Source organism: Perognathus longimembris, chromosome 1, assembly GCF_023159225.1.
Source record: "Perognathus longimembris pacificus isolate PPM17 chromosome 1, ASM2315922v1, whole genome shotgun sequence".
Taxonomy (NCBI): Eukaryota; Metazoa; Chordata; class Mammalia; order Rodentia; family Heteromyidae; genus Perognathus; species Perognathus longimembris.
This window is the reverse complement of record NC_063161.1, coordinates 155,857,693-155,883,036: the sequence shown is the minus strand read 5'-3', so window position 1 is coordinate 155,883,036 and position 25,344 is coordinate 155,857,693. Positions and strand designations below refer to the sequence as shown.

The 25,344-nt window shown below is 47.3% G+C and overlaps 1 protein-coding gene across 3 annotated transcripts in view; it reads right to left on the bottom strand.

The window, feature by feature from the left end:
• The window catches only part of Garnl3 (GTPase activating Rap/RanGAP domain like 3), a 125,772-nt gene that overhangs the window by 75,850 nt on the left and 24,578 nt on the right, over positions 1-25,344 (bottom strand). For all 3 annotated transcript variants that reach the window (XM_048343224.1, XM_048343235.1, XM_048343243.1), the window contains one exon: positions 19,618-19,687. In XM_048343224.1, the coding sequence (XP_048199181.1) occupies positions 19,618-19,687 (70 nt within the window). The remainder of the gene's footprint in view (positions 1-19,617; positions 19,688-25,344) is intronic.

Below are 25,344 nucleotides of genomic sequence, written 5' to 3'. Positions count from 1 at the left end.
CATCAGTGCCCAGTTGAGATCCAGTTTTTAGCCCTCAATCTTTACCTTTTCTAAAGAGAGCACTGCTTTGCCCTTGGCTCGTGGGAGAAGGCTTTAAAGTCCAGGCCAGGAATGTTCTGATGTCTCTGTACTGAGGGACTTTGGGCACATACCCTGTGACTTACAGTGGGCCTGTAGTCATACCAAGTAACTGCTTGTGGTTGGCTAAGACCAGGATGGGAAGAGCCACTATGTCCGGAGATCAAGCTCTACTCAGAACTATGCATCCCATGACTTAGCAAGCCACTCTGATTGAAGTCACACGTCACTGCTGGGAGAGCCGGGATACTTCCCAGGACTCCACAAGGCAGATCACCTGCAGGACCCGCACTCCACCTCAGGCTGCTCTGAGTTTGTGTCCTTTGGCTGTCACAAGCTCTATGTGAGCTCAACCGCTCTGGCAGGTAAATTATCAAAGCCAAAGGCAGTTTGGGGGGCTTGAACTCAGGACCCCGTGCTCCCACTTGCCTTTCTCATGAGCTGCTGGCATTCTACCACTAGAGCCCTCCTTCAGTTCGGGCTTTTTGTGGGTTAATTGGCGATAAAAAGCCTCTCGGATGTGTCTGTCTAGGCTAACTTGGAGCGGTGATCCTCAGATCTCGGCAGAGGCCAATTCTTAAGTGTAAGCTGGATAACTGTAGGCCTCCAGGTCCCTGCTGTCCTCAGAGGGCAATGAAGACCTGCCAGCCAAGGTCTTCCTCCCTGCCGCACGCCTGCCCCAGAGTCACAGCAGGGAGGATCTGGGTGGGATGCTGGAGGTGATTCTTTGGGCACTACAACCAATTCATACTGTCTCACAGGAGAATCAAGGGGAGAAGGAGGACACAACCTTTACTCATCACTCCTGAAGTACAGGTAGGCCAGACTGTAGCTACCTTGAGGGAGAAGAGCTGATAGCCAGTCACAGAGTCACTCACTCATCTATGTAACAAATACAAACCAAGTGTCGACCTCTTCACAGCAGGGCACAGGCGCAGTCGATACTGCCCTTTTCCTCTGCTGAGATGAGAAACAGCACACTGCTTGTAGAACGATTTCAAGCAGAAAGGAGTGACACATGGAATAATTTGATGGTTAAAAGAATTTAGCTCCTTCTGAACTCAGGACTGTGAAATGGATAGACAAGTAACTCAGGACTGGGACTAATGTGTTTACCATCTCTTTTACCATCCGCATGACAGTCTCCATCCATACCACCTGCCGAGCCCGCCCTTACCCCTCTTCAACAGACGGCAATCCCACCCCCCTGCAGCACCACCTCTTCCCACCAGGTGGCGTGCCACATGGCATTTCAGCTGGAAGCCCCCGCCCCTCCACCTGCTCCTCCTCCATCAGACCCACCCAAGGCGCCCTGCCCCCTTGACTTCCCTGCCTGGACAAAGGGCCCCTTGTAAGTCCTTGAGCACCTGGCAGGGCTGTGGTTCCCACCGCTTCACTCAATTTGCCTTCTCTCCCGCTCTCTGCCCCTCCCCCACCCCCAGCAAGGGTGCTACTTGGTGTAGCACAGGCAGACACAGTGCAAGGTCCTGTTGAAAATGACCACAGCAGTAGAAAATGGGGCCAAGGCCTGGAAACCAGGGTGGGCTCATTACTCAGTGCTCAGTCTGCCATTGTAGGGAAAAACCAAAGTGTGAGAAGGGCCACATAGCCGAGCCAGCCTGGGGGGAGGAGGGAAGGGAACTTACAAACCCGATGAACTAGGGCCCAGTGGATGACAGCAACAGATGCAAAGCAGACCAACACCCCAGTGACCAAGGGGAGAAAGTTCAATGCCTGCAGAAAGTTCTTCCCAGTGGTGTCTGAGGCGCTCGCCAGCGCTTCTTCTCTAGGTCTATTTTAAGCCTCGGACTTGGCCAGTCAGAACCACAGAAAATCAACTTTCTGCTTTTTGTTGCAGGGGGATTTGACTTGGGGATGACTCTGTCTCTACCCAAGCCTGTCTAAGCAACCGCAGTGCAGCCTGGAAGCCCCCAGCCCAGCCCCTCGTGCTGTCATCAGGGACACAGGGATGACAGTGGCCCCATGTCATTTCCCCAGGTGGCCCCTGTCTCTCTCCTTGCCCGTGGGCGCCGGTCCTGGCGTTGTGAGTGGAGCCAGGTTCCCCTGTCTCTCCTGAGCCTTTCCCCTCCACAGACCAGAACCCCAGGGGCAGAGCGGTTCCCGGAACCCACACTGAGCCTGAGCGTGAGAGGCAGGGCCACCCCCACTCATGACCGCAGGCTGGATGTGAGAGGAAAGTGAACGTGGGACTTTTCACTGTGTTGTAAGTTCTAAGCCGGAGACCACAGTCCGTGGGGGGGAGGAGGGGACATACCACCGGCCCCGTGACATGCTCAGAGCAGAAAATGCAGAAATGGCCCTCAAGTATCAGAACAAATACTATATTTTATGAAACCAATTTACTACCTGACATGCAAGGACATTTTAGAAACTCTCCAACTGTGGAAACAGTCTGGGGCACATAGGATAGGTGGCAACGCGCTGTGATCAGAACGAATGGGATATTATGCACGTGGTCTCTGGACAGAGAGCTCTTGAGTAAGGAAGTCACTCCCTACTCCAGCTCCCCTTAGCCTAGTTCCCTACAGACCAGAGAGCCACACCCATGCGAGAGGGGGGTGGGCCAGAAATGCTGTGGAAAGAAAGCAGAGAGCAAGGCATTGGGGGCTGTGCTTTGGGAGGTGCTCCCATGAGCCTCTGCCTGCTCGGTCAGGGGCTCATGATCAGGACGATGGAGGGATTGGTTTTTAGGTGGTATTGGGGAACTGAATCCAAGGCCTTGCATATACAAAGCGCCCAAATCCAAGGCAATCCAGACCTGCACTCTTGAAGGATGGAGCAAGCAGAGGAATAAAAGGAGGAGGATAGAGGGGAGGCTGGAACTCTTCTCACAGGTCAACAGAAAAAGAAACGCTGAAATGCAATAACAACAAGTGGGCTACGTTCCCCAATGCAGGGAAAAGACTCAAGAACTGGGAACATAAATAAATTTCAGCTAGCTGCAAGAGTCAAGTATTTACTATAACAAAACAATTTTTAAAAAGATAAAATGAGCTGAGCACTAGTGGCTCATGCTTGTAATCCTTACTACTCAGGAAGCTGAGATCTGAGGATCACCATTTGAAACCAGCCTGGGCAGGAAAGTCCATGAGATTCTCATCTCCAATTAATCACAGAAAAAGCTGGAAGTGGTGTGGTAGCTCAAATGGTAGAGTGCTAGCCTTGAGCAAAAAGGAGCTCAGGGACTGTACCCAGGCCCAGAGTTTGAGCCAGTTGGGGATAGAGCTTAGTAGTAAAGCATTTGTGCAGCATATGTAAGGCCCTAGTTCATTGGGAGGGAGGGAAGGAGGGACAAAGAGAGACAGAGACAGAGACAGCGATAGACAGCTCAGGCAGGGAGGCCAGAAGTGGTGCTGTGGCTCAAGCAGTAGAGCACTACCTTGAGCCAAAGAAGCTCAAGGATAGCACCTAGGCCCTGAGTTCAAGACCCAGGACCGGCACAGACACACAAAAAGAATTATACTTGTTATCTGACTTATGAAATGGTAATCCCTTTGTACAATGCCCTAATAATAATAATAATACAATTACATTTTTTAAAAAAAGAACGCACAGGAGGAGGACATTGTGGCTCATGGCTATAATTGTAGCTACTCATGTGGTAGAGATTGGGAGGCCAATGGTTCAGAGCCAATTCAGGTAGTAAGTTCACAAGATCCCATCTCAACCAATAAGAAGCCAGGTGCAGGCAGGCGCTGGTGCAATCCTAGCTATTCGGGAGGCTGAGATCTGAGGATTGCTCTTCAAAGCCAGCCCAGGCAGTAAAGTCTGTAAGATTCTGATCTCCAATTAGTCACCAAAAAAAGCCAGGCTGTGGCTCAAGCAGTAGAGTGTGAGACTGGAGCAAAAAAAGCTCATGGACAGTGCCCAGGCCCTGAGTTTAGGCCCCAGGATGGGTACCAAAATACAAACAAAAAAACACAAAAAAAGCATGGACTTGTCTGCTCGGATATGTGGGAAGCACACAGGAGGGTTACAGTGCAGGCTAGCCTTGCTGTAAATGCATGTAAGACCCTATTAAAAAATAATGCAAACAAAAAGGGATGGGGTATGGCTCAAGGGGTAGAACGCTTGCCTGACACACACAGGGCTCTGAGTTTAGACCCCAGTTTTCCCCCACCCCTAGATAAAAAAATAATGTGTGTGTGTGCGTGTGCGTGTGTGTGTGTGTGTGTGTGTGTGTGCGTGTACATGGGAAAGGCCTGGAGAGGGTCTCTTTAGTTGGAACCATGGAAGGTGTACAAGGGAAGGTCGGCTCCTGCTCCGCCACAGCCTTAAGGAAAAGCCAAGGAAGCTGCAGAGCTGAAGATCAAGTACGCAAGAAAGCAGCTTGCTAAGGGACACCCAGAGAGCCAGGTGCCAACCTGGGGCCCGCCGGCAGACACAGAGAGCAGAGGTGCACGGGGCTGGATGGTGGGAAGCGCTGGCCACTCACTTGCATGCACAGAGTGCACTCATTGCATGCAACGAGTGTCCTTGTCAGCGGGATCAGAGGCACCAAAGGTATGAGCCCAAAGCTCTGCAGGGTCACTCAGCTGCTCTGCCTCAACGGCACCTGGTGGGTGCAACAAGTCTTTGGTTAGCATGCCGGAGGCCGGGGGCCCACTTATTGCACGGAGCCCCTGGATCTGAAGCAGGGGTATACCAACTGCCTTCACAGACAGCACTCTGGGTACCACGCTGAAAACGGCAGCCTCTGTGCTGTGGAGAAGAAAGTAACTCTGCCAGACGGGATGAAGAAAGAGACCACCTTCCCATGTAGTTGTGGGTGACACAGGGTTTGAACTCAGGACCTCTCTACCACTTGAGTCACACCCTCAGCCCTTGTTGCTTGAGTTATTTTTCAAATAGGATCTCAGAGTCACCCTCAGGCCAGCCGGGGCTTCCATCCTCCTACTTAATCTTCCTGTGCTATCGGGATGACAAGTACATGCCACTAGAGCCTGCTCTTCTAGGATGAGATGGAATCTTGCAGACTGCTTGCTCAGGCTGGTCTTGAACTGTGATCCTTCCAATCTCTGCCTCCTGAGTAGTTGGGATTACATGTGTGACCCCTGTGCTTGCTCAGGACCAGCGATGTTGTAGAAGGCAGGGATGCTAACGTAGGAAAGACCCGACTGGCAGGGCCCCTCAGAAGGATGAACTACAGCATCTATGGGTCTGCTTTATAATCTGGCAGTAACTACTCCCAAGAAGAAAGGAAGAGAAGGGGGAGGGAAAGAGGCTCCCTCCGGCACATATGCACAAAGTGCCACAGGTAGGAGAGAGACAGGCAGAGTCCTGGCAGCAGAGTGTGCTGGAGAGAACAGCCGTGCCAACGTGCCAGGCAGTTGGCCACACCAGAGGTTGGCTGGAGCTGGAGGGGGTTTGGTCTCTGCATAGTTGCCATCTTGCTCTCTGACCCAGAGAGCTGGTATTTTCTCAAGCTTATATAAAGAGCAAAGCAAACACAGCCTCACACGCCTCCTTCCAGCCAGACCACCGCCCCCCCCCCCCGGCCCTGACGAGCCACTGGTTCCGAGCAGCAGATGCCAAGCACAGCATGGCCTATCTCACTCCAGCAGAGCTTCACAAGGCGAGCCGCGAGTCCACACAGGGACGACCAGAAAGCTTTGCACACTCACTGGCTGTGCAGCTGTGGAACTTGGAGCAGCTGTGGCCCCAGGGACAGCAACAGCCCGGGCCAGGTGCATACTCTGAATGGGGGGGAGGCACAAGCTCTGAAGAGCTGTCTGGGTGAGTGTGAAGATTTTCTAAGGAGGGAGAAGACCTTCCAACACAGGACTATGACGGTGTTAGATATGACCCTGAAAATCGAAAAAAAAGGAAGCCTATATTTTCTTCTTTTGAGACAAGGTCTCACTGTAGCCCACACTAGTTTCAAACTTGTGATCTTCTTACCTCTTCCTCATGAGTGCTGGGATTACAGGTATTTACCTCCATGCCTGGCTTTTAAGCATTCTTTTTAAAATTTTCTCTCAGGGATTCTAGATACTCACACACAGTGAAACCAAAAGAGGATACCCAGGACAGAAACAAAAGCATCATGCCTAAGGGCTTCTTCATATTTATAGAAAATAATACATATTTACATAAAATAATGCACATATTGAAATGACCTCCAAGAGATGGAAAGAAGACACCTCTCTTCTTTTCTTTTTTTAATCTTTTGGTGATTCTGTCTTCTTTACCTTATGTGCGGTATATTTCTCCCACATGAGAATGGTTGGGGGGAGGGTGCAGAACTCAAGGGAAAAAGGGTGAGAAAATGCAGCAGTTGCTCACTGGACACAGAATAAAGTGACCTATATAACTTGTGGGTGGAGATGGAGGGAGGGACTGGGAGAGAATGAGGGAGAAGACCCTGTACGAAAGGAAATGTACTCATTACCTGACTCTTAATTGTAATCCCTCTGTACATCACCTCTATAATAACAATAAAGTAAACTAATAATAAACATTTCTCTGTCAGTATAGGGCTTTGAATGCAGAGATTCATGCTTGCTAGGCAGGCGCTCTACCACTTGAGTCATGCCTCCAGTCCTTTTTGCTCTGGCTTCAGCTGAATTCAAGTTGCTGGGGTTTGAACTCAAAGCCCTGTGGTCGATGAGCACACTTGAGTTTCTTGCTCATGGATGGTTCACTAGCATTTGAGCCACACATCATGCTCAATACAACATATGATGGGAACCGTGGAGAAGAGCCAAGTATTCTAAAGTGTGAAAGACGATATCCCATAGGGGGAGAATGAAAGGCTATGGCAGAGCCAAGACCTGGCAGAGGTCAGGCTGGAGAGCATTCTAGAAGGACGGGAAGTGTGAGGAGGCCCGGGACAGCAGGTAACAGTAGGTTGTAAAGGTCTGCTCTCTGGATTCTGGGTCTCGTGAGCTAAGGCCCAGCAGCAGGTTGAGCAAGACCATGGAAGGGCTGAGAAGTACCTACCTGCTTTATGCTCTAAAGAGAGGTGCTGGGGTCTGATGCCGTAGTGTGTGTGTTTGCTTGAAAGCACAAGAGCTGCATTGGGGGAATGTACTCTTCATAGCACTAAAGAAATCAAAGCCCCAGAATCCAGTGAATTGCTGCTGAGGATACAGAAAAAAAAACAAAAAACACAAAACACAAAAAACCTAGGTGTAATCCCATCAAGAACTGGTTGAATGGAATCTTGGAGAAGTCAAGGAGAACCGGAGAGAATGCAAGGAGCACACAGAAAGAGGAAACAAAACCAATGTCACACAGAAGGAGAAGCGCATGCAGGTACTTAGCCTTTCTTTTCAAGAGACCCTTTCCTTCCTTTTTTCACCCTTTTTCTTCAAGAGACCAATTAAGAAACATATGAGGAAATAAGTCATTTCTGAACTAGAATCTTGTTTTAAAATGCTGTGCCTAGCCTTCTCCACACACAGCAAAGCAGAATGTGTTTCTTAATCTACTGCTCAAGTGATTTTTCTTTCTTTTTTTTAAGGCACAGTAAGGTTTGATGGGACTTGAAGCTGCCTGTAACAATGGCAAATCACGGGATTTAAAGCGAACACAATCTACTGGGGATAAAGTGGCGGGGGGGGGGGGGCAGCCCTGCCTCTCGCCAGCTGTGTCGACAAAGGAACCTCTCTGAATCTCAATTATTTCACCTAGGCAAGGGGGGGGGGGAAGAGTACAGGAGCCACCTTCATGTAGGTGGCAGTGAAACTGCAATGAGTTTACTTATATAAACCCCTCAAGATCATCTGGGATCGACCATGCACACGGACCGAAGAGCCCCCGAGCCACGAATGCTATTTAGAGTACAGGATCCACAGGATTTGCTGGGCGACTGGACGAGGGCATGGGCGACTTCCTGGTTACTGGAATTTGCAGCTCAACAGAAGGTAAGGCCATCAGGCCACTCAGTGCTTGGCTTGGGGAAAGAGGGGTGAGGGAGACTTGAGTTTGGTGAGTTTCAGTTGCCCATGGGTGACCCCAGGAGACACGCCCTGTGGGTATCCGGGGAAGGAGTCCACAGACAGACATCTGCTGACAGAAAGCGGGTAGTGTCTCTGGCTGTGGGACTTGCTGATTTAAACACAACAGACAAAGGAGAACCCCAATAAGGAGGCAAGGACAAGAGATGTGGGGAGGCAGGAAGAAAGCCATGGGAGGGTAACACGTGGGCGGAGAAAGTTTTCCCAGGGCCCAGTGCTGCAGAGTGGCTGAGAAAACTAAGGATGGAGAGATGGCCACTGTGTTGGGTAGAGAGACGGTCTTTGGGGACCCTGGCCAGGGCAGTTTCGGAGGAGTGAGGGAACAGGAAGGCGTCGAATGGGGAAAGTCAGAGGGGAGTTGTGAAACGGATGTGAGACTCAACAGAGAATTTAAAAGAATGGCTGAAATGTATTCCCAAAGTAATTAAAAAGTCTTCACAACTATTAAGCAAGCGCAGTTTGAGGTGATGTCTTGAAAGACTGCAACACAGCGATAACGGCAATAGACCAATTAAAAAGCCGAGGGCAAAGACACAAACTCCTTTTCTTACACGGAAAGGAACCCAAAGTAACTGCTTTAATTAAATGGGTAAAATAACTCAATATAAAATATTACTCATGGCTCAACAGTAAGAGTGCGGCGGACCTGCGCGCCTCTTCTGTTATGCCAATCATAGTAGGCGACACTGGATTTTGTATTTTCCATATTTTTCACTAAATTTGCTTAGTGGCTAAAGAGTGTTCCAATGTCAGAAATCCAACCCTCCCTTCCTTTTTTTTTTTCTTTCTGCAGGTGGGGTTTGAACTCAGGGCTTTGCACTCCTGATGCAGGCACTCTACTGCTTGAGCTGTGCCTCTAAGCCCTTTTGGGCTTGGTTATTTTTTAGATAGGGCTGGCTTGAACCCCGATCCTCTACTTACACTCCCATTATGGTTGGGGGCTTTGCACACTTTTGTCTGAACTGACCTAAAAAATGCAGCACCCCCAAATTCTGCCTCTTGAGTCGTTAGGATTATAGATATGAGCTGTTACACCGGGCAGATGTTCTCTTCTCTAACAACAAAGGCAAAGAGCTAGCCGGAGAGGACAGATGTCCTGAGATGGGAGGAAGCCGGAAGGAGAGGGCCCAGCTTAAGGGGCCTCGGGGAGACTCCCAAAGGCTCCTGGACCCAGAGCCCCAGGCCACACTGTCCCAAGGTGGCTGCTGTCAGCCAGTTAATAAGATGAAAGGGCTCCACTTCTGAGGGCCTCTAAAACGAGTGCCAATGTTCAGAGCCCATGTGGCGAGAGGCTGGCAGAAAGATAAAGTTCCTTTTCATCTTCCACAGCACCGGAAGTAGAAGCATGGGTCTCACGCTGTGTGCTCATGCATACAGTCAAATTCTATAAACCCGGAAGATAGCTTTGGGAAAACTGCAAACACTGTGTTTGTTTTGTGGTAGAACTGGGTTGATCTCGGGGCCTTTAGCCTGCTGAGCAGGGACAGTACCACTGAGCCATGCCTCCAGCCCCCTTGGAAAATGCTTCTACTTATATTACTTATGACTTAGTACACATTATATATTTTACTTTTCTCAGTCTTAATTTTTTGTGCCAGTACCAAGGCTTGAACTCAGGACCTCTGGCTCTCCCGTGGCTTCCCTGCTCATAGCTGATGCTCTACCACTTAAGTCATGTCTCCAGTCAAGCATTTTGCTGATTAGCTGCAGATGGACTCTCTTGGACTTTTCTGCCTAGGCTGGCTCCCGGACTGTGATCCTCAAACCCCCGCCTGCTGAGTCGCTAGGACTGCAGGCATGAGCCCGTAGTGCCTAGTTTTAGCCTTTATTTTTATTGGCATATACTAAATTCCATGGCAAGGAATCTCATCATGACCTTTCCGTACACATATATAATGGACTTTACTTTTGCTGAGCCTGGGCTACTGATGTCAAAGTCAAGGCAGGTGCTTGGTGGGTGTGGCTTAGGTCACTAAGATGCAGGAGGCCCAGCGTCTAATCAAAGGAAGAACCTGTGTTTAGAGACATGTGAGAATTTTGCCTCCTGAGTATACCAGAGAACACAACTCAGGGAGGAAACTATTCTACCCCATTTCCTATACATAAGCCCCCATTTCCTATACATAAGCATTAAGGAATAAACAATGCGCTTACAGTTTGTATGTCCAGTGATGAGAAATGAATGTTTCCCACTATCACAATCACAGCATGGTTTTGCATGAGAATGGGACACCATATTCCATCAGGTAAAGAAAGACTACTGGAGTCAAAGAATAAAGACCCCAGGTTACTTCAGGCTGCTGGCACAGAGTGTGGAGGCCAGAGACGGGGTAGAGGGGGCGCAGGGGGCTTAGGCAGCTGCAGAAGCACAGAGGCCCAGAGGTGCAGACAGCACGGGCCTGGGAGGAAGAACCTGCCCGACCTGAGAGATGAGCAGGAGCAGGCCTGACCCAGAGGAGGCAGGGGATGGACGCTGGGGGCTCGAGTTTCAGGACCAGAGAGCACGGGAGGTGGCTCTTCCTGAGGATGAGCTGGAGAACTGGATGACACGTGTGATGCGCTCAGCCCGTGCGTTTTGGTGCGGTTTTGTGCGGTAGCTGCCTCTGTCATTAAGACAGAGTCCAGGACTCAAGCTGATTAACAAATAGATGGTCAAGTGATACCATTTTTTTTTTATAGTCCTAGGAAAATGAGTTGTAAAGTCACGCTGCAGGAAAAACTAGAGTGTGTGAGGGGCAAGGGGAGGCCAAGCAGAAACCATTCTGTAAACCAGATAACTGTCAGTGGGGTACAGAGGACTGATAGCAGAAGCATGTTTTAAACGCCTTATGTCTTTAAAAGGCTTTAAGTCAGATTACTGAACACATCTTACTCAAAGGATAATGTAGGATACAGAGCACATTCAGAACAAGGGAAGGCCAGGTGTAGGTAAATAAACTATAAATAAGTGTCAGATGAGGACTCATTCTATGAAGGCTGTTAGAGACAAGCCATAAGTAAGACTTCTGAGCTTCCTAGAAGCAGGCAAACAACAACTCAGCTTCTCCGGAGATGAATGACATTTTTCAGTCCTGGGAAGTATTTCTCCTAGGCTCTTGGACAGAGACACTGTGCGGCAGGCAGAGGCAGGAAAGTGCCCGGCAGCGTTCTGAACGGACCCACTTCGGGATGCAAGCAAGGTCCATCTGGCTATTTTCCACACTGTCCATCAAAGCAACTTAAAGGCACAAGGCCAAGCCCCGAATCAAGAAATGCAACTCAGAGAGGCCAGGAAAGGTAAAGGGCCAAGTGTGTTTGTAGTTGCCATGTAGTCTGGCTTGATCCAGGAGCTAAATTTATACCATTTAAGGCATGAACATCTCTCTGGATAATTATTTATGCACACGCTTCTTAAAACCTCTGAGACGTGGCCAGAACATAGTTTGAGGTGATACGTTTGAGTAAAAACTAAAGCAGAGCTACTCCATGGTGTTGATTAGGGCAGCAGTGTTTGCCCTGAGAGACCCCCCGCAAGCAGCTGGATGGGCTTGCAGGCTAAGAATATGGGTGCAGAGCTTGTAGAGACAGACAGGCCTGGGCTCAAATGTCACCTCTGCAACTTGCGAGCTGTGAGACCTCTGGAGATCATGGGTAAATAGGAATCCACTCACTACCCACAAATGTCTTCTGAGGACCTACAAGGTGATGCACAGCCCCTTAATACTTACCTCATCTGCTGGTTTGTGAGGATTAAGTAAGTACCCCACCGCATATAGTCAGCACTGTGGTAGGCACTGTGGTACATGGCAGGCATTCAATAAGTGTCAAAGCTGATCATAATAATGACAAAATAGGGGCTGGGAATATGGCCTAGTGGCAAGAGTGCTTGACTCATATACATGAAGCCCTGGGTTCGATTCCCCAGCACCACATATATAGAAAACGGCCAGAAGAGGCGCTGTGGCTCAAGTGGCAGAGTGCTAGTGAGTCCAAGGCCCAGGACTGGCACACATACACAAAAATAATGACAAAATAATCACTGTGATAGAGCACTTCAGGTCCCATTCCAATAAATAAATAATTTTATGACTACAGCCTTCCATTCCTACCCACAGAAAATGGTTGCAGTCATCACCATATTAGTATTTAGCCTGATAAAATTTCAAAGTGAGCAAGGCCCATCACCCACAAAGGCAGGAAAAAAAATATCAAAGAAGCCCCAGTGTGGTTTCCATCCTGGAAGGCTGCTGCTGAAAAACACTTGGACAAACCACGTTCAGAAGTTCTAAGTGTGGTGACCAGCTCGTAACTCACAGCTAGGTATATTGGACAATGTATGCCCAGATCAGGAGTTTATTTGTAGAATGTTGAATCCTTGATGTTTTGGTGTTCCTGAGGGAAATATACTGGCGCCTTCACTAATCTTTCAATTTGGTAATGCCATACAGAATGTGATTTCACCCATAAAATGCCCATGAAAACTAAAAGCCTCCTTGACAAACAGAAAAAAAACTGCCCTGGACCAACAGGGATGCTGGTCCGGCAGCTAAGGTACTCATTAGCAAAAGACTGTCTTTCTGCACACCCGTACCCCTAGGTATAATTCACATTTGAGTCCCAACAAAAATACAAATTATTACATAGAAAACCTGAGGGTCTTCACATAGTCAAAACCTCAGCTGTTGGAGTTTGTGGATGCCATGCTCTGAGTTTCTGACACATACCCAGCTCCATCTTCCTTTATCTACTTCTTTCCTACGCGGCCTGGAAGGATGCACGCAGGTCACCCAAATGTGAGTCTGTGTGGTCAAGATACAAGTATACAAAGGAACAGAAAACATTCTATGCTGTTTTATCCTGATCTGAAATCACTTCCCCAGAAGCACAGTGTGTGTGTGTGTGTGTGTGTGTGTGTGTGTGTGTGCGCGCGCGCGCTCGTGCATGTGTGTGCCTGAGACTCAGCGGCCTGGTTGGGCAGGGGGAAGGAGCGGTCTACATTGTGCCCATCCTGTTTATCATGTATGCCACATCGGTTTCCTATCAGCCGAGTCAAAGGCCAACAAAGGATCAATAAAAGCTACAAACAGTCTCATGCTTTTCCTGACAGATTTCAATATGAGGCAATGAAGAGCGGTTGATGGTGTGATAGCCGTGCCTTGCTTGGAAAGCTGCCAGCAGAGACTGGACTTATCATTTATCAGGAAGAAAAATGGCATATGTTTTAGGTGGAACATACTGCAAGCTAATGAGTCTAACCATGCTGGGGGTGGGGATTCAAAGAAGTGTGTTTTCCCTTCCTTTATTTTTCATGGGGTAGACTGCTCTCTAATTTCAATCAAACCGGACCACACATTCATTCAATCAATATTTACTAAGTAACCAAAGCTAAGCATTGTGGAACTCAATGTCTAACAAAGAGCCACAAAGAGCTTAGAGTCCACTGGTACAAGAAAGAAATTTTTACGAAGTGTTTTCCATAGTCTGCTATATGAAGGAGCATGACAGACACATTTGGGGGTTCAGTCCAGTTGCTGCTCTTCATTAAACTTTTCTCTACATCCTCTTCAGAGAGAATCTTCCTCCCCTGCACACTTTGTTAAAGGGATGGTTCTAGAAAGCCAGGTTTATACCACATGGCTCCACTATCCTGAGTACCACCGTTTAAATGAGGGATTCTTACCTATACTATCAGGAGCCAATCCTTACTATTCACTTGGAATTTGAAACTGGGGTTCAAGATGAAGAGATGGTGATGCATAGCAGAGCTGGAGATTGCAGGGGAGGGGCCTGGAAATCATCTGAGTAATAAAAAAGATTCTGAGAACTCTGTACCAGATCTAGAAATACAACAACAAACAAGGCAGGTGAATCTTGCCCTCATCTCCAGTGGATGAGCAGTAGGTAAATTAGGAAATGAAAGTACTTCACAGCCTGATGAGCAGTGCCGAGGAGGTAAGCAGGACCCAGAGTCAGAGAGCACTGGGAGCGGAGCACTGTGGATCGGGTGGTCAGGGGAAGTCTCCTGGAGAAGGTGACATTTAAGCTGAGAAGAGCCATGCAGGGGGAAGCCGACTCCTGGGCGCAGGTCTGGCAAGAATAGAAGTTGTGCAGTGAAGAACTCAGCATGTCTAGAGACCACTATGCCAGAAGTTGAAGCCTGGGGACTGAGTGGCTGGAGAGCAAGAAGAGCAAGGTGGAGCAGAGAATCACACAGATCCTTGTGGGGCTGGATGTATGGTTGGGCTTGAAGTAAAAGGGGCAATCAACGGAGGAGTTGGAGAAAGAAAAGCTGCATCTGTGTTGTAGCTACTCAGGGGGCAGAGATGAGGAGGCTGGTAGTGCCCGGACAGCCCAGGCAAAAAGGAGCCAGATCTCATCTGAACAAATAGGCTGAAGTTGTGAGCCTAAGTCTAAGGGAGACTGTAGGTAGGTGGATGCGTGTCCAAAGCTGGCCGAGGCAAAAAATAGCAGACCCCATCCTAATAATAAAAGGGCGGGGCTGGGGATATGGTCTAGTGGCAAAGAGTGCTTGTCTTGTATACATGAGACCCTGGGTTCAATTCCCCAGCACCACATATACAGAAAACAGCCAGAAGTGGAACTGTGGCGCAAGTGGCAGAGAGCCTTGAGCAAAAAGAAGCCAGGGACAGTGCTCAGGCCCTGAGTCCAAGCCCCAGGACTGCCAAAAAAAAAACCCCACAAAAACAAACCATAGATAAAAGGGCTACGGGTATGGCTCAAGTGGTAGAGCATCTGCAGCACAAGGTCTTGAAGTCAAACCCACACACTGAATGGAAAGCGTGTGTGGGGGGGGGGGTGTTGTATTGTCAACATTTTAGATTATCGTTCTGCCATAATATAGACATACAGACCTTTGAGATGGACAAGAAAGTCCAGAAATTAACCCTTGTGTATAGGTATATGTTTTCAAGGAAGGTGCTAGGATTATTCAATAGGGAAGCAGTTGTCTTCTCAACAAATGGTGTTAAGAAAGCAGGACATGTGATGCAAGAGAAAGAGGTGGAATGTAACTTAACACATGGACAGCAAGGAACTCAAAGACATAAGCATGCTCAGAGACATAAGCATCAATGCTAAAACTATAAAACTCCTGTAAGAAAAGGGGACTGGAGAGAGGCGATGTGCAATCAGGGGAGGCTGCTCTGTAGAGAGGAGAACAGAACAGCCAGGCAGAGGAAATCAGAAGGGCCAGTGAGAAACAGAATAGAAATTGATGCCTTTCCCCGCCGCAGGAGGCCCAGCGGAACATCCCGTGCCTCATTTGTCCCGGCAAGACTCGCTAGATCCTTCCAGAACAGTACTTTAGAGCTAGTCCTCAAAATGAAGCAAGCCCCGGTTCAAAGGCAGGGAGTCCGGCTGAGATCGGGGTGGGTCACAGCCTGGGGACACAAAGATGGAGGCAGTTGTTTAAGTCAGCTCCATGGAGACAGACAAGCTGGCTGGTCTTTCCATGCCACGGGCCCTCAGAAAACACTTGTTGAAAGGAGGCTAAGGAGCTCTGGGCTCCTCAGTTCTTATTCTCCACATTTACACTCAAATGGTACTTAGGGAATTACATTTTTCTGCCTTTGCTACTATGGTGAATGTCCAAGCTTAGTTCTGCACAAGGACTTAACAGCATGTATGTTAAATTTTACATTTTCTAGAATCCTGGGTATTCTGTGAAGTTTAAGTTCTAGGATCCCAGCAATTTTCATCATACCAGGTGAAAAAAGGTTAAACCCACTTTGTCAACACACAGTAGCCATAAATTGGTGTCTAATTTATCAGTACAGTTGGTTCTCTATGGAATGGGTTCTGTGTCAGTGGATTCAGCCAACTGTGTACTGAAAATATTTGGAAAAATATGTCTATACTGAACCTATGCAGACTGTTTTCTTGTCATTATTTCCTAACATACAGTATCACCATAGTTCATCTCACTTACATTGACTTAGGTATCCTAAGTAATCGAGGTGCTTTACTGTATGCAGAGGATGTGTGGGCCATATGCAATATGGCGTTTTATGTAAGGGACTTGTGCATTCTCAGATGTTACTACCTGAGGAGGGTCCTGAACACCCAACTCCCCATGAATACCAACACTGTTCCTTCTGTGTTACTCAGAGGTGAGAGAAAATATCATTTTCCTTTTAAAACACTCATGATTTCAAGAGACTTTTTAGCAAAACCAGAGCTCTGCTCATTTCATTCTTCTCAGTCATTCCAACCAACGGTGCATATGTCATTTCTAACACAGCAAAACTAGAAACCACCCAATTTTACAAGATGAGGGAAATGGTTGGGTAATAAATGTACAGAATAAAATGGTAAACCCAAGAATACATATGAAGAAGACATTTATAAAACACAGTTAAGTGATTAAAGATGAATGCAAAATTAAATGTATAATTTCATTATAACCATGTGAAAAGGAGGTTTTTATTTATAAAGATGTGAAGATGCCAAAAGGAGCTGAAAATACTTGGTGCAAGTTGGTGAGGCTGTTCACAGGCAGCCAATGCTAGGTTTGATCTTGGGGCCTCATACTTGCTTGGCTTACTTGCTCAGCTGTACTTGAGCCAAATCTCCAGCTCAGCTTTTTGCTGACTGTTTTGGAGATAGTCTTTTCTGTATAGGCTGGCTTTGAACTGCAATCCTCTAGATCTCAGTCTCCTGAATAGCTAGGATTATAAAAATAAACCACTGGCACTTGTCAAAAATTAATATGTTTAAATTTTACTTTATAAACCATAAATCTCAAACACACACACACACACACACACACACACACACACACACACACACACAGAGCGAGAGGAAAATCCTGAAGATGTAGGAAGAAGTAGACTGAAGAACTTGTAGTCAGTAAGCTGCCTGATTAGTTCAGAGGGAACTGATGGTGGGTCCGACTCTTTAAGGCAGATGTGCTTCAAGATTGATTTTGGTAACAGAGGCAGCAGCTGTCTGGAAACTTGTAAGAAATTCATATTGTGGGTCAACTATTGAATTTGAAATTCTGGATCTGGGGGGGAGCACAGTAATGTGTGTATGTGTGGCGTGTGTGTGTGTGTGTGTGTGTGTGTGTGTGTGTGTATTTGTGTGTATGTGAGATAGGCCATGAACTTAGGGCCTGGATGCTGTCCCTTAGCTTTTTCACTCAAGGCTGGTGACTCTACCACTTGAGCCATAGTTCCACTTCCAGATTTTGGATGGTTAATCATGAACTTTCTTGCCTGGGCTGGCTTTGAACTGCAGCTTTCTGAGTAACTAGGATTACAGGCATGAGTCACTTTCTCCCAGCAGCAATCTGTGCTTTGAGGAGCCCTCCAGGTAACTCTGATGGCTGCATGAGTTTTATGATCCACTGCTCTCTAACTTGGTGAAAAGCATTCTGATATTCTGTGAGCCCACAAGTTCTTAGAGTTCACTGTTGTACTCATGTTATATCCCTAAGTATGACACTTGCTGATTACAAGAGCTTCATATTACTTTGGGCCAAGTTCAAAGTCTTCACGTGACAGTGGAAGTTCTCCTTTGTTACTGATTTTCATCTTGCTACTACAGCTGGTGAACATGAAAGTGTATGTGCGAGGTACTTTAAGTGTATCATCTCAGTCCTTTTAACAAGCCTTCAGGGAAGATAATATTAATATCTCTGTTTTTATGGGTGAGAAAACTGAGACCAAAAGAAGTTCAAGATCATCATACTCGTGAATGATGAGACAAGGATGATGTCAGAGCACAAGAATGGCATCAGAGCACAAGCTCTTAACTGTGAACTGGGGTTCACAGAAGTGAAGTAACTCATGTGGCATGGAAGTAAGTCGCGGAGCTGGGATGTGAACCCAGGCCTGTTTGATTTCAAAGCCAGCTTGCTTGTAACTACTAAGCTCTGCTGCCTTACTCTCTGCGAGGCAGGACCATTTGCTCACTGCTGTTGGAACACATCATTGCCAAGAATCATGCTGTTTGCCCATATCTACTGTCTATTCTCTGCCACCCACCCACAACCTACAGCGTTCCACGGGGCCTTCCAAGCCACTTCCTGAGATCACTGGATAGAACGGGCCGCTCCTTCCTTCATGATCTCTCTGTGTCTCCCCCTCTGTTCTCCAGATTCCCCTCAGAGTTAGTCATGCATATGTTTCTTGAGGAGAGGCAGTATCACCAGGGACCTACATGGAAGATGTACTGACTCAATCAATGTGTCTTATGTGGCCCAACCTCATTATTTAAATACTGTATCTTATCTGCTCAACTGCTCCTTAAGAACAAGAATGAACTTTTACCTATTTTATATTTTCAAGAAAACTAAAAAAAAAAAAAAAGAAGAAAGAAAGGAAGGGAGGAAGGAAGAAAGAAAGGGAGGAAGAAAGAATGAAAGGAAGGAAGGAAGGAAGGAAGGAAGGAAGGAAGGAAGGAAGAAGGAAAACTCAGCCTGGGTTGGGTTCACAGTCAAGTCCATAATATTCATTTGAATTCAAGTTGAATGCTATTGGTACACAACTCTGGCATAAATTTTTCTACTATCAAAACCTTGTAAGAATGCAGCTTTTATTAATGGGGGATAATGGGCTCCATACTAATGGATACAAGCAACTCATTAAAAATGGAAACATTAAAGCCCTTAATAGTGATAAATAATAATAAATAGAATTTATGAGCATATTTTCCTGAATTTTGTCCATGCAAGTAAAAAAAAAAGTCACAATTCAACCTTTTAAAAATTGACACTATAGGGGCTGGGGATATAGCCTAGTGGCAAGAGTGCCTGCCTCGGATACACGAGGCCCTAGGTTCGATTCCCCAGCACCACATATACAGAAAACGGCCAGAAGTGGCGCTGTGGCTCAAGTGGCAGAGTGCTAGCCTTGAGCGGGAAGAAGCCAGGGACAGTGCTCAGGCCCTGAGTCCAAGGCCCAGGACTGGCCAAAAAAAATAAATAAATAAAAAAATTGACACTATAATATGCTTTACTTGTACCTCTGTTAATGAAAACACTTTAAAAAATCATACCAAAAATTCCAATGTCTCTTCTTAGGAAAATATAGATATTTTAATGCCAAATATCTGTTATCTATTACAGATTGTTTACTTAGTCCAACCAATATGCTCTTAACAGAAAAAGAAGAGCTCAGAAATATTCTAACTCCTGTCACATATCCAGAAAGCAAAGGTATGAATGATCAGAATAAGTATTTCAATATTTAAACCTTGAAAACTAGATCTATAAACTTTTAGGCATAAGGTAATATAAAAATGAAATACTATCTTTCCTAATTCCTAAATTAGCTTATTTAATTCTATCCACCATGAACAGAGAGGAAAAAATAAAACCAAGCCACAACATATTTTTTAACAAGCTAGAAGATTCAAGATTAAAAGTACATAACAATAGAAACAATAAAAGATGATCAAATTATCATAGCCTTTCAACAGATATTTATTCCAATTGAATCCTCACACTGTACTCACATGCTCTAACAGTACATGTAACAAAAGATCTGATGAGCTTTGGCAATCATCTCTAAAGCTAAATCAATGTACCACCACTGAACAGACAGCAGAAACTTACCAGCTCCACAGATCCATAATGTTTCCTACTGAAATCCCCACGTCTACAGCCTAGGTCTTCCGAGACAGAGCTGGAACAAAAATGCTTCATCAGTATTATACATAGCGATCTGGCCACAAACCTTCTGCAAAAACCAACTACCATTTGCATATAGGGCGGCTGTGGACCGGGCTCACAGTGCCCGGCTGCTCACTGCAGGGGAGCCTCCTTGCAACAGACTCGGTCCCCAGCAGCCATTGCAGAGCCCGGCTTTCATGGAGCCCTCAGTCAAAAGAAAAACGCCAGAGTCATCCCTGGAAGTATAGGCAATGATTGAATTAAATATTTAGTCATTTGCAATCGATTGAAATTTCCAAGGCTCCTGGTGGTTTATAATTTCATTTCTGTATTACCGAAGGGAATGGAAGCCTGCAGTAACTTGAGGCAAGGGGCAAAGCTGCTGAACCAGATCTTGCAATTATCTTTTGCTGAAGAGAGTTTCTTTGTCCCAAATATGCGACATAAAAATAACCAGCATCATTTAATGATATATTTTAAGGAGAAGACAGAACTCTAAAATCCCCTTAAGGCCCTGCTTCCTGCCCCCACCTTTAAGATTTTTTTTAAATGCCAGTATTTTAAAAGACAAGGACTAACCAAATAGCTATAAAACAAAACAAAACAAAACAACCCTATCATCCAAGCATATTTATTTTTTATACAGCAACAGCAGCTAATACTTTCCACCCCCTGATCTCTTCCCACCCAAACAGGCTTAATTCAGGTAAGAAAACTCACATGCGTTGTTAAAGAGCAATTAAAACAGAGGCAAAATTGTTACTGCGTTTGCATCTGGAATGCACAGCTGTATCTTCACAAGGCACATTTCTGAGTGGTACTTTGTATATTTAAGACCCCAAGCAATACTCATGAAATCAACAGAGATCCACAAAGCACAGTTTAGATAAGTTTGGTTTGAATATGTCATGCAAACAAATTGAATAAACAGCAAAGAAAACTGCCCAGGAATTACATGGTTCACATATTTAAAATATTTGAAATAGAGCATGCAGAGACAGGCGCACTCAGTACCTTTTCATCCTTCCTCACAAGGTAGCTACATTTTCTACATTACGGCCTTCTGCACATTCAGAAAGAGACTGACTGTGATGTTTAGCATCCACAGGACTGACTCTCTCCCAGGACGCTGTTTGATAGGCTCCAAGAAAGACAGCATGGGAGAAACGAGATTAGAGCGTCTAATGGTATTCTGCCTCCACCATTTCACAGAGATGGCTGAATTAATCTTATAGGAAAGACTTAACCTTTTGTCGTCCTCATTCCCTTGGCTGAAAACATGTAACAAATCAGTGAAGACATGAAGGGGTTCCTGGATCTCACCCCGGCGACCTCTCTGCTTCTCCTAGAGAACTGACTTTCTTCCAAAATCAAATGTCCAAAAGAGGATGTTCTAGCCTGGTCTTTTAAATCTAGCCCCTCAGCTCATTTTGAAACCCTCCTGGAGGTACCGCCATTCCCCCCGCCCCCATTTCAGCTTGTGGCCTGAGTCACCCATAGATGGTAGGTTCCAACAAGAGGAACACCTGTGCACAGACAGAGGCCGAGCAGAGTGACAGCTGGGTGTGCCCAGACCTTACTGCATGGCTGGCTTCAGCCAGGCCCTTGATGCCACCATCAACACTGGCTGTAGTTCAGATCTGAAGGCTGGTTACAAGGGAGGGGAAGGCTCTCACCCTCACTGAACTACCCTCAGCACCACAGAGTGGGCTCCAAGTACAGTGCCACCAGTTAGAAGCCCCCCCTCATCCCCGGAGTGACCCCTCCCTAGACACCTCAGAGGGAAAACCATGCACTTCAAAAACAACTGAAGGCCCCAGAACGAGAACACCTGCTGTCTGCTGGCCTGTCGGCTCTGGCCGCATTTCAGCCGGTATTCTGCAGAGAGCTTGCAACTGGCTCCCAGCATTGCATTTCTTGCATTTCTTGGGCTGCAGGAGGCTCTCAAAGCAACTATGTCAGAAAAGTCCTTCCCCTAGAGATCCATTGCAGGAATGGGCCCCCCTGTGCTCCACGCACAGCCTCTTCTTCCAGTCTGTGTCTAATCCACTGCCTGGCTCCGAGGGAAAGTATAAGCAGTGCTGACTGCATTTCATGAGCGCATGTGTCCGTCTGCCAGGTCACATGAGCTCATGTCTGACAGCACCCATTGGAAGTACCAGGGCAGGATGCCTGATGGCGTCCTCCCTGACTGGCCACTGGTCTTTAGTTGGTCCGTCTAGGTAGGCCTAGCCATGGGTAATCCTGGCACTGTTGGATTATCTTTGCTGGTTACTTGGTGACTTGACTGAGCCTTGGCCAAGACAATATAGACAAATATCTCTTGGGAAACCAGCCTGATGGACAGACTCTTAGGATACCCAGGCAGACAGAGCTGGAAGAAGAGGAGGAAGGAGAACCTTGGTCTCTGCATGACCACGTGGAAGACCATTTCAGCTGAGATGACAATTTACTTATACTTGAGCTCACAAAGAAGGTGGTATCTGGTCTGGTGCAACCACAGCACCTACCTAAGATACACGGCACAAGGTCAGTGGACAGGAAGTAGCTGTCAAGGAACCTGGAAAAAGTGGTCTGTGTTACAGAGTAGCAAAACAGTTGATGAAAGTCACACCTGCAGTAACTCAGTATCTCCCATGGCTGTACTCCTTAGGAAAGGGGCCAGTGAGAACCAGAGTAAAGGCCTGTACTAGTTCCTAATGGCTGATCTTCCCAAGGTTTGGGTTTTTGTTGTTGTTTTTACAAAGAAGAGAAAAGGTATGGAAAAAGCCAAATGGGATTCGAACAAAGATAGAAGAGAATAGAGAGGCTTCAGGGGCCAAGGGTCCCAGGGAATTGAGAAACCCTAAATAAGAAAGAAGTGTTCTGACTGACGAAGTGTGGACAGTGTGATTTGGTACTTCTTGATCTAGGAAAATTTCCGTGGAATAATTAATTTGTGGTCTCTTTCCTCTTCATACTGACAAATGGAGAGGATCTGGAGGACCAAGATGGGTGGAACCATAACAGGAAAGAGCCCTGATCTTAAGTGACCACGTTGTAGAAATTCCCTCCATGGGCTGGCCTATGAGTGAGAAGTGACTGGCATTGTTTGAAGTCACTAGGATTCAACAGCTCTCCACAGGGACCCGCAGGTACTGTGAGAACCATTTCCACAGGAAGGCTGTCAGGAGAGCCTGGAGCTGGATGGAACTCCACAGGGGCATAATGGCATCAGAGGATGGCAGGAAAGGCTCAGGCCAGCCCACTCTGCCTGTTGTGAAAGCACAGTGGATGGGAATACAGCACACCACTGTTTTTTGTTTTTTTTTGGTGTTTTTGGGTTTTTTTTTTTTTTTTTTGCTAGTCCCGGGGTTTGAACTCAGGGCCTAGGCACTGTCCCTGGCTTTCTTTTGCTCAAGGCTAGCACTCTACCACTTGAGCCACAGTGCCACTTCTGACTTTTCTGTTTATGTGGTGCTAAGGAATCGACCTAGGGCTTCATGCATGCTAGGCGAGCCCTCTACACTAAGCTACATTCCCAGCCTCAGCATACCACTGTTTATGACATCTGTCATAAACTTTTGCAGTGTTCCACTTGATGAGTGTCTACAGATATTTGATAGCCCACAAACCCCAAACTATTTGACTCTGTGTGTGTGTGTGTGTGTGTGTGTGTGTGTGTGTGTGTGTGTGTGTGTGTGCTGGGGAGGGGAGGAGAGGTTGTTCTTTTTGAGACATGGTCTTACTATTGAGCTCAGGCTGGCCTCCAATCTGCAAGCATCCTGCCTGGCCTCCCAAAAGCTGGGGTTACAGGCATGCCCCAAGATTCCCAGCTTATGCTTGTGCTTCGTAGAAAAGGAATGATCATTCTCAATATGGACAGTGGGTCTCCAGCCTCCTTGCAATGGATCTGTTGGTGTAAGTACTCTCACATAACACAGTGGTGATTCTTGGACTTTCGACTGCATCACACCGGCTGAGGGAGCCTTGTAAGAATGCAGATTCCCAGGCTGCCCTCCCCTAGGGTGTGCTCAGGACATCTGTGGTCCCCACCAGCAGCGGGGAATTCTGGTACAGGTGCCCGCAGATGATGCTCTGAAAAATACTGCTCTTCCAGATGCCTCCGGAATCCCCCAGGAACCCACGAGCAGCCCTGCAGCGCTTCCGTATGGAAGAAGGAGGCCTGGAGGCCTGCCGAGGGTGCTGCCACCCGGGGAGGCGTAGGGTCCTCCTCCAGACCGTGGCTTCTGCCATCCACACAGGTTCTCAGCCTCATCTCCCTGCTATGGCTGAAAACAGCAAGGTCCTAAGCATAATGTCTATTACCTGAAAACGACGGAGGGTTAGCTACGATGATAGCTCCTAGTATTGATGTGATTTCCTCTCATCGTTTTTGGAGAGAGGTGGAAGGGGAGTGCAGAATAAATAACTACTAACTTTCTGGAGTTTACAATGCCCTTTCTCCTTCCTGCAGCAGTAAGGGAGACCAGAGACCAGGCAGCAGGCTTCCTGGGACAGGGCTTCCAGAACCTTCAGTGCCACATCTCGTCCTAAGGGTGTTGGTCTAGCAAGGTGACCTCACCTAAAAACACTCAAGACCCGAGGTTGCCATGACAGGAAGAGAGACAGTGAAATCTGGCAGGACCGCAGCACCCAAAGCAGGCGGGTGCCGGCAGGAGCGGGAGCTTCCAGCTCCCCGCATGCCATGCGGTCCAGGCTCTAAATAGAAACCTTCTGGTTTAGCAAATTCATGTGTGAGGATGTTAGATCATGCTTTGCAAGCGCACACAGAGCGGAAGTTCTCCGTGTAAATCTCTACATACAGCCTGGGACGGAAGCAAAGTGTCCCAGCTCTAGGTAGAGGCTGGACAAACTGCCATGATGTAAGTCAGCTTCCTGGAAAGCAGGATAATGCCCTCCGAAAGTCAAAGCTGCTGAACCCGAATAAGAGAACAGAGGGAGCCAGGCAGACCCTACCAGGAAGCCCCACTCAGCGACTCAGGCCTTCCCCAGGCTGGCCCAGGACCAAGGTGGACCTTCACAACTGGCCAGACCCCAGCAAGCAAGGCCTCGACGCACTGGTGGAAGAGTGAATGCCAGGGGTGTCAAGGATTCTTCCCGGAACAGTGGAGAGAACTGAGAGAGGTTCCAGGAACCTGAAGCCTGTCACAGGGACCCAATGTCAGGAGCCCAGCAGCCCCGACAAGCAGGCGGCAGAAGACAGATGGAAGGGATCCTCTGTGGATGGCCAGAAAGCTTTGTAACTGCACATTTGCCTGACTCCAGATTGCAAATTGGAGGGAGTCCAGGGCGTGCTAGCAGCAAGCACAGAGTAGCGAGGGCCACAAAAAAGACCCGTTGTCTCGCCTTCTGGTGAGGTATCAAATGACACAAAAAAACAGAGATGCAACCCAACATTAATTTCTAATGAGGTCAGGGGAGAATTTTGCTCTTTGGAAGGCATGGAAGACACTAGAAAGTTGGAAGGAAGCAGGAAGATGTCTAGCATGAAGGTAGCCAGGAAACTAGAGCCCTTTGATTCTTAGAACTCTCCAGACAGCTGTCTGTCCCCCTGGTGTGTTTCGAGGGATGTAGTATTTGCTTCTTGTACGGGGATCTTAAGCGTAGCCTTCCTTAGCAAGATGCACTAACCACAAAGCGGTCAAACAGTTCTGGATGGGAGCTTCA